This window comes from Apium graveolens, unplaced genomic scaffold, assembly GCF_009905375.1.
Source record: "Apium graveolens cultivar Ventura unplaced genomic scaffold, ASM990537v1 ctg8817, whole genome shotgun sequence".
NCBI lineage: Eukaryota > Viridiplantae > Streptophyta > Magnoliopsida > Apiales > Apiaceae > Apium > Apium graveolens.
In genome coordinates, this window is record NW_027421493.1 from 6,917 (window position 1) to 16,699 (window position 9,783).

Genomic DNA, 9,783 nt, shown 5'->3' on the forward strand with positions numbered 1-9,783 from the left:
TTAAGTCCTAGCTATCCTAATGGAGGTTATGCTTTAGTTTAAAGAAGTATAGTTTGGAAGTTATACTTTAGTTTAAAGATGTATCCCTGACGCACAAACAGTTTGGGGTTTGAAGGCACTATATGGACCGTAGATAAAAGGCATTAGAGTCTACGATATCATAGTTACTTTTATGTGTTTTCTTTGTTCCTTATATCTAATAGCTAGTGTCGTCCAATGCAGTATGTATGGGTTGCAAATACGTTATCTTATTAGAGGATTTACATAGAGATTAAACTGGAGCATAGTCTGTATTTCAATGCTCTTTGTTCTGTCTTACCTATGATCAAGAGGGTGTCATACCTAAAAATAGAGTAACACTCTATGGACATATCTAAACCAAGAACAAAGACGTGGCTAGAAATTCAGGAATAAGTAAAGGTTTGTGATTATTGGACTGATTGGTGCCTCCTAATTTTGATAATACTCTTTCATTGATTGTTATATGATGTAATATTAGTACTGTTACATTTTTTTCTTCCTTTGGAACACTTGAACTGTTTCTTCATACGAATTAACTATGGATGAAATTCCTATGTGCATAATGTTAGAAGTAATGTGTTTTTAAAGACGTAGTTATCCTATATAAATCTGCTTTTAATATCCAGGAAAATGAAACACTTCTTTCCCTGGTGGTTATGTAACTCAACAGCCACAACCTTGTAGTATATAGGTTGTTATCTAATGAAATATCACATACTCTTCCAGTACCTTTTTTTCTCTTATATAATTCATGATATGTTTAACAAATTGGTATCAGAGCTAGATTCGATTAGAAACTGGGCGTAAAGAACAGCAGTAGGCGGAAATAACACGTCAACAATGGCTGCAACAAATCAAGGTGTGAATATTCAACAACCTACAATGCCCATTTTTAATGGTGAAAACTATGATTATTGGAGTTTGAAGATGAAAACACTTTTCCAATCTCAAGACTTGTGGGATTTAGTGAAAAGTGGATATGATGAATCAGCAAATTTAACAAATGCTCAGAAGGAGGCCTTAAAGGAGACTAAAAAGAAAGATGCAAAAGCCCTCTTCTTTATTCAACAAGCTATATCAGAGAGCTTGTTTCCCAGAATTATGAGGGTTGCAACGGCACAAAGAAGCTTGGGAAGTTTTGCAAGAAGAATTCCAAGGAAATTCCAAGGTAAGATCTATTAAGCTACAATCCCTCAGGAGAGATTTTGAGAACTTGAAGATGAATGAGTCTGAAAGTTTGAAGGATTATTATTCAAAAATAAATGAAATTGTCAATCAAATGGCTTTGTACGGTGAAGTGGTTACCGATAAGAAAGTTGTTGAAAAAATTCTGATTAGCTTGACTGATAAATATGATGCTATGGTGTCCATTATTGAATAAACCAAAGATATTAACACATTAAAATCTGGTGAGTTGATGGCATCATTACAGTCCCATGAACAAAGATTGATGAGACACTCCGAAAAATCCATTGAAAGTGCTTTGCAATGTAAGCTCAACTTAAACAAAAAGGAATCACCGTCTCAGAGTTATAATGGAGGAGTATCATCAAGAGGTGGAATGTTCAATAGAGGAAGAGGAAGAGGCCAAAGAGGAAGAGGAAAAAGTAATTATAACAGATATTTAGGTGATGCAAGTCAATCAAACAAGTGTGAAATATGCAAACGAAGTAGCCATACAGAGAAGGATTGCTGGTTCAAAGGGAAGCCTCAATGTCATCATTGTAAGAAATTTGGACATTTGCAAAAAGATTGCAGGTTCAAAAATCAGCAGCAAGTGAATGTATCTGAAGAAAAAGAAGATGGATATGCAGTCTTTTATGCAAATTGTCAGGTCACAAATGAGAAAAGTAGCACTACTTGGTTATTGGACAGCGGATGTAGCAATCACATGACCGGAGACAACACAATATTTACAAAGATTGATAAAAGTATTACCGTGAAGTGAAAATGGTAAATGGCATATTGGTTCAGGCAAGAGGCAAAGGTACGATATGTATTCAAACAAAAGATGGCATACGATACATTAATGATGTTTTATTAGTCCCTGATTTAGATCAGAATCTACTTAGTGTCGGTCAGCTCATAGAAAATGGATATGCTGCTTATTTTGAGAATGGTACTTGCACAATTTTTGACAAAAATAAAGGCAGAAAATTGGTTACAAAAATACAGATGAAAAGGGGCAGAAGTTTTCAGCTAATGTTCAATTATGATGCTGATTTGGCCTTAAAAGCACACCTGAAAGATGAATCCTTGCTTTGGCATAAAAGGCTTGGACACATACATTCTCAAGGGCTGAAGGAACTGAAAAATATGGTGTATGGGCTGCCTCAAGTTGAAGATAATAATGAAGTGTGTGAAGGTTGTACCATGGGAAAGCACCATAGAAATTCTTTTCCAAAAGGAGGATCGTGGAGAGCTGGGGGACTGCTGGAGCTTGTTCACACTGACGTGTGTGGACCAATGAGGACTCCTTCACTTGCTGAAAATAGGTACTTTGTTTTATTTATTGATGATTACTCAAGAATGGCGTGGGTTTATTTTATGAAATATAAGTCTGAGGCCTTTAGCATTTTCAAAAAATTCAAGAAATTTGTAGAAAAACAAAGTGGTTGTTACTAAAAGTTTTGAGAAGTGATAGGGGTAAAGAATATACCTCTAGAGAGTTTGATAAATTTTGTGAAGATGAAGGAATTGATAGACAACTCATGGTTGGTTACTCACCTCAACAAAATGGAGTTTCTGAAAGAAAGAACCAAACTGTAGTGAATATGGCCAAATCAATGTTAAAGGAGAAAGGGTTGCCAAATTCATTCTGGGCTAAAGCAATTCATACTGCTGTGTACTTAATTAACAGATGTCCAACTAAGGCAGTTAAAGAAATGACTCCATTAGAAGCATGGTGCAGAAAGAAGCCTTCGGTAAGCCATTTAAAGATATTTGGTTGCATTTGCTATGCACATATTCCGAAAGAAAAAAGACATAAACTGGAAGACACGAGTGAAAAATGCATTCTTCTTGGTTACAGCTCAAAATCAAAAGGATATAGGTTGTATAGTTTAAAGAAGAAATCAATAATCATAAGTAGAGATGTGTTGTTTGATGAAGGAGCTAGCTGGAATTGGGAGAAAGAAGCATGTCAAAATCAAACTATTACATTTGAAGCAGAAGCTCAAAATGAAGACAAAAATAATGATCAGTCATCACCAGCATCATCACCATCTGATCCATCTTCACCTACTGATCCATCATCACCTTCAAGTGATAGTGCAAGATCGTCAAGTTCAGGAAGTACTCCGCTGAAAATGAGGTCTCTTGCTGATATTTATGAGTCGTGTAATTTTTGCATGATTGAACCAACGAGTTTTGAGGAGGCAATTAGAGAAGATGTTTGGAAGAAGGCAATGGAAGAGGAGTTTCACATGATTGAAAAAAATAAGACATGGCAACTCGTTGAAAGATCGAAAAATAAAGAGGTTGTGGGTGTGAAGTGGATTTATAGAATAAAGCACAAGTCAGATGGTTCTTGGTTAAAAAATAAAGCGCGTCTAGTGGCCAAAGGATATTCACAACATAAAGGAGTTGATTACCTCGAAACATTTACACCAGTAGCTCGAAAAGACACAATCAGAACCCTCATTGCTCTTGCAGCTCAAAAAGGATGGAAATTATATCAACTTGACGTGAAATCAGCCTTCTTGAATGGAGATTTAGAAGAGGAAATCTATGTAGATCAACCAGATGGTTTTGTCATTAAAGGACAAGAAGGAAAAGTTTACAAGTTGAAAAAGGCGTTACTTTGACGCTTCCAGTTTGCTATATACTAAGATATGGTTACTTTTCAATATGGTTACTTTTCATTCATCATGTACTGAATTTTGTTTGTTTGGAATTTGTAGTGGTTGGCCAAGACTCGATCGTGTTACAGCATTGAACAGCTAGATGAAGTTCGCATTGACGCCCTGCAGTTCATCTAAGAGCATATCTGATCAATTCTTGTACTCAAGGTCTTTTCTTTTGCGTAGTCGTACATTTGGTAATTTAGACGGTTTTGTGTAGTAAGAATATAAGTGTATGAATGCTGGGGTTGGTGTATAGGTTTGCAAATGCTGGGGGTTGTACATTTGGTAATGTAGATTCTGTAGTTTTTGAATGATTGATGCAGATGATGGGGTTGGTGTTGGTGATTTTTGGATGATTGATGCAGATGATGGGGTTGGTGTTGGTGGTTTTTGGATGATTGAATGGTTAAATGTATGAATGATTGACTGGTTGGATTTGTATGGATGCTTGTTATTCCAATATTTTAGTTTTGGTTATGTAGTAAAGGACATCAGTTTTATTTATAACAAATGTCTATTAGTAACGAGTACATCGCTTTTTTAGAAAATTAGTGATGTAAAATTTTACACAATTTGGTCTATAAACTTCTTACACCTCACTTTCAATTAAGAAAAGCTATGTCAAAGAAGATAATGTACATCACTTTAAGGTAAAAATATGATGTCAAAGAAATCCAGGTTCAAGTCTAAATGAAACATAGCAATCACTTTGTTTAAGATAAAACTGATGTCAAGTGACATTATAAACATCACTTTTAACCAAACAAAACTGATGTAAAAAATTGCAATGTACATCAGTTTCAGACAAACAACTGATGTGAAAGACTAACATGTTCAAGTCTAAATGATACATAGACATCACTTCATTGTAGAAAAAACTGATGTCTATACGCTAAATTAGACATCACCTTTCATTAAAGAAACATGTTTAATATGCCATTTTACATCACCTCTGTCAAAATTATCGATGTTTTTGTGACAAAAAACATAGCTCAATATATGTTTAATATGTTTTAATAGGTGTAATTTAGTTATTAAATAATTTTGTTATAGCATTTTTTGTAAAAAATCATCACATAGACATCAATATTTTTCACTAAAATGGATGTTTTTGTGATAAAAAACATAGCTCATGATATGTTTAACATGTTTAATTAGGTGTAATTTAGTTATTAAATAATTTATTTATAGCATTTTATGTAAATAATCAACACGACATCTATTTTTTAACTAAAATCGATGTCTGATCGAGTATAGACATCGAGTATCCACCGATGTCTAGAATAGACATCACCGACATCAACATCGGTTATGAAACAACATAGACATCGGTCAAAAAGCGATGTCTATGGACTTTTTTCTAGTAGTGAAGAGACATAATTCCAAAATAATATGATATTGTACATTCTAGGCCGAACCTACGCAGATTTGTTTTTGGATTTATATGGCTTCTCCATAAAAAAGAATATTCTCTAATATTCTTGATGTAGTACTTTGGTTGACACATACCCCCATCCCAAATTATCCCCGTAAACCAATAACTACAAATACCTTGGTCTTTTTCCCAGAATCTATTTGTTGGCATCATGTACTACTGATATTTCTACAGAATCTTGTGTGTACACGATTAGGAAGACTTTTGATACAAGGCAACCAATGAAAAAACCAGCTTCAATGAAGGATGATGACTACACGAACCGCTGTAAGAGAAGGAACCAACTTTAATGAAGGATGAAAAATGGAATCTATTAGATAGCCAGGCTCTGGGGTTGTCAGACTGACTTTGGTGAAAAACATTGCTTAAAATATCATCAAGGAAACGACAACTTATGGTTTGATCAAGGTTTTGTCCAATATGTTTGAGAAGCCATCTGCTTCAAATAAGGGGTATTTGAATCACTTGTTAGTTGCCATAAGATTGAATGAAGACGATCCTGTTGCTGACCATATGAACGAATTTAATTCTATCCTAGCAAGATTGACATCAGTGGATATTAAATTCCATGATGAAATATAAGACTTGTTGTTTGCATCCTCATTACAGACAGTTGGTCAGGTTTTGTCACTACTATAAGTAATTTATCCAGGAGCGGTAAGATGACTTTTCATGGAGTTCGAGATTCGATTCTTGGAAAAGATATTTGTAGAAGAAACTCAGGAGAGTCGTGAGGTTCCTTGTTAATGGCTGAGAGTAGAGAAAGAAAGTTCATAATGGGGCAGGATAAGGGCGTAGCAGATTAAAGTCACAGAAGAGAGGACAAACCAAAGATCGCAAGGATATTGTTTGTTGGAATTGTTAGAAGAAGGGTCACTTCAGGAATTAGTGCACAACTCATGCGATCCTAAAGGAAAGAGTAAAGAGGATAATTCATCTAACATAGTTGAAGAAGTGGTGGATGATGATGCTTTGATTTGTTGTATTAAATGTTCGTTGAATCATGGTTATGGATTCAGGTGCATCATTCCATACTACCCTTGCAAGGATTTAATGTTAAATTTCAAATTTCAAAATTTTGGTAAAGTCTGTCTTACTGATGACAAGACTTTAGATATTGTGGGCATGGGAGATATTAATCTCAAAACCTCTTTGAGAACTAGCTGGATATTGAAAGATATAAGGTACACCCCTAGAGTGAAGAATGTTGCTATTTGTAGTCAGTTAGATAAGGAAGGGTATCGAGTTACTATCGGAGTCAAACAGTGGAATGTTATAAGAGAAATCTAGTTATTGCTCGTGGAGAGAAAAAAAGGACTTTGTACATTGTTGAAGAATCCATCTATGAAGCTATAGATGCTGATGAAATTGGGTCTTTAAGTTTATGGTACAAAAGGCCTAGTTATATGAGTGAAAAGGGTATGAAGTTGTTAACTTCGAAGGGGGATATTCCAGAGTTGAAGAATGTGGAAATTGGGTTCTGCGAGCCATGGTTTTTGGAAAGAAGAAATGTGTTACTTTTACAAAATCAGGGAGGACCCTTAAGACGAAGAAGTTAGAGCTAGTTCATACAATGTATATGGTCCAACAACAGTTGCGTTGTTGGATAAATCTCTCTACTATGTCACTATTATTAACGATTTCACTAAAAAAATGGGTTTATTTCTTGAAGAATAAATCAGATGTGTTTTTACTTTCAAGAAGTGGAAGACTGAAGTTGAAAATCTGACCGGTTTGAAGGTGAAGAGTTTGATGTCAGATAATGGTGGTGAATACAGTAGTAATGAGTATAAAAGCTATTGCATAGAATTTGGGATTAGAATGATTAAAAATATTCTAGAGACACCACAACAGAATGGTGTTACAGAGTGCATGAATAGAACCTTGAATGAGAGGGCCAATAGTATGAGATTACATGCAGGATTGCCAAAGATGTTTTAGGAAGATGCAGTTAAAATAGAAGCGTATCTCATAAATAGAGGACCTTGAAGTCCTTTGGGGTTCAAGATACCTGAAGAAGAGTGGCAGGAAAAGAAGGCACACTTGCGAGTTTTTAGTTATGTTTCTTATGTGTGTGTAAATTATGACATGGATAAACTTGATCTGAAAAGAAAAGAAGTGTATCTTCATTGGTTATGGCTCAGATAACATGGATTACTCTTTTTGGGATGAACTGACGAAGAAGATCGTTTGAAGTAGAGATGTTACTTTTAGTGAGAAAGCAGTGTTTATAATCTTATAGAAGATTATGAGTTTATAAAGGACCAACCTAAGAAATTGAAAGTAGTGCTTGAAGATATTAAAGAAATAGATCTGCATGCATGAAATAGTGGGAGTTCGGAGAATGTCCATGACAGGGTTCCAGTTACCCGACAGACTGAGGTAAGAAAATCTAGGAGAATTGTGAGGCCACCACAAAGATATTCTCCTCCAGTATATTATATGTTATTGAAGGATAGAGAGCCTCAGTGTTATTCAGAGGTAGTACAGGTGGATGATTCAGTTTGGTGGAAATCAGCCATGGATGAAGAGATGAGTTCTCTTGAGAAGAATGAGACATGGTCTTTAACAGAGTTACCAACAGCGAAGAAGGCTTTACATAATAAGTCGGTGTTCAAGATCAAAAAGAACATGATGGCATCAAAAGATACAAGGTGAGGTTAGTAGTCAAGGGCTATCAACGAAAAAAGGGTAATGACTATATTAATATATTTTCCCCGGTTATTAAGATGACTACAGTTAGAATTATGCTAAGTATTGCGGCTGTAGAGGAGTTACATCAGAGCAACTGGATTTTAAGATTGTGTTCTTACATGGTGATCTTGAGGACATCTACATGGTTCATTTAGAGGGATTTCAGGTAGTTAGGAAAGAAAAACTTATTTGCGAGCTTATAAAAAGCTTGTATGGTTTAAAGCAAGCACCAAGACAACGGTACTTGAAGTTTGACAGCTTTATGATGTGTTTTTTAATGTTTTCGGTCTGGGTTCCAGAATGGGTACATGAGGAGTGCTATGGACCATTGTTGTTACTTTAAACAGTTTAATTTATCTTATATCATATTGTTGTTATATGTTGATGGCATGTTGATAACAGATCAAACATGAGGAAAATCAACAGGCTAAAGAGACAGATCTCTGAGGAGTTTGAGATGAAGGATATGGGTGCAGAAAAACAGATACTTGGTATGAACATCATAAGTGATAGACCTGAAGGTACTTTGAAATTATCTCAGAAGAAAGATGTTGAGAAATTGTTGTAAATATTCAGTGTCCAGGATGCGAAGACAATAAGTACATCATTGGTGAGTTACTTTAATCTCATGAAGAAGCAATCACCTAAAATGGATGAAGAAATAAAAGATATGGCTAAAGTTCCCCATGAGTCTGCAGTTGGCAATTTGATGTATGTTATAGTGTGTACAAGACCATACATTGCTCATGCAGTGGGAGTCGTTAGTAGGTTTTTGTCTAATCCAGGAAGAGAGCATTGGGAAGCAGTCAAGTGGTTGTTACGCTACCTGAAAGGCACATCCAAGGTTGTATTATATTTCAGTAAGAAAAATCTTATCTTTGAAGGATTCCCTGATGCAAATTTGGGTGGATGTTTGGATACAAGAAAAAGTACAATGGGTTATATTTTTACTTTGGGTGGCACCGCAGTTAGTTGGATGTCTCGATTTCAAAAGAGTGTTGCTCTTTCAACCACTGAAGCAGAATATATGGCTAAACTCTTACGTACTGATTCAAACGGGCGCTCCGGAAGAGTGCTGCCCTGATCTCTGAAGCTAGCAAGGAGATGATTTGGTTGAACAATTTTCTGGAGGAGTTGGGCAGGAAACAGGCAGATAGTCAGAGTGCTATTCATCTTGTGAAGAATCTTGTGAGTGCTATTCATCTTGTGAAGAATCTTGTGATTCATGCTAGGATGAAGCATATTCAGCTAGATATCACTTTGCAAGAGAGTTGATAAGCAATGATACTTTGTCCCTAAAGAAAATCCTTGGTTCAAAAGATCTTGCAGATATGTTGACTTAGGTGGTAACCAATGAAAAGTTGAAGCTTTGCGTAACTTCAACTGGCCTTAAAAATTGATTGATGAGAAGGCGCTGCACTAGTTAGAATTATTGATTGGAGTATAGATAATACTATATTCACAAGAGTGAAGTGAAGATGTTAGACTCCAATGGGAAATTGTTGGGTTTGTGGAGTCTATTAATTAAGTCCATGAAAATGACTATTTAGATTCAGATTCAGCTTAGATTATGGATTAGTTTACTTTTCAGATATGGAGCATTATTTGATTTAGGACCAGTTTCTTCTCTTATAAATACTAATGTAATTGTAAAATCATAACATAACGAATTGTGAGAGATCAATACAAAGCTTGTGGAGTAGGAATTTCTGAACCACATAAATCTTTGTCTTATGTGATTTTCGTTTATTTTCTTATTCTTATTTATTCAACTTGGTTTTGCTTTCG

General features: G+C 35.3%; 1 protein-coding gene across 1 annotated transcript; it reads left to right on the top strand.

The window, feature by feature from the left end:
* The first annotated feature begins 861 nt into the window (after positions 1–861).
* On the top strand, positions 862–1,969 carry LOC141705350 (uncharacterized). The gene is made up of 2 exons (XM_074508351.1): positions 862–1,189; positions 1,410–1,969. Exons 1-2 carry the CDS (start codon positions 862–864, stop codon positions 1,967–1,969), a joined length of 888 nt encoding a protein of 295 aa, XP_074364452.1.
* Positions 1,970–9,783: the final 7,814 nt, after the last annotated feature.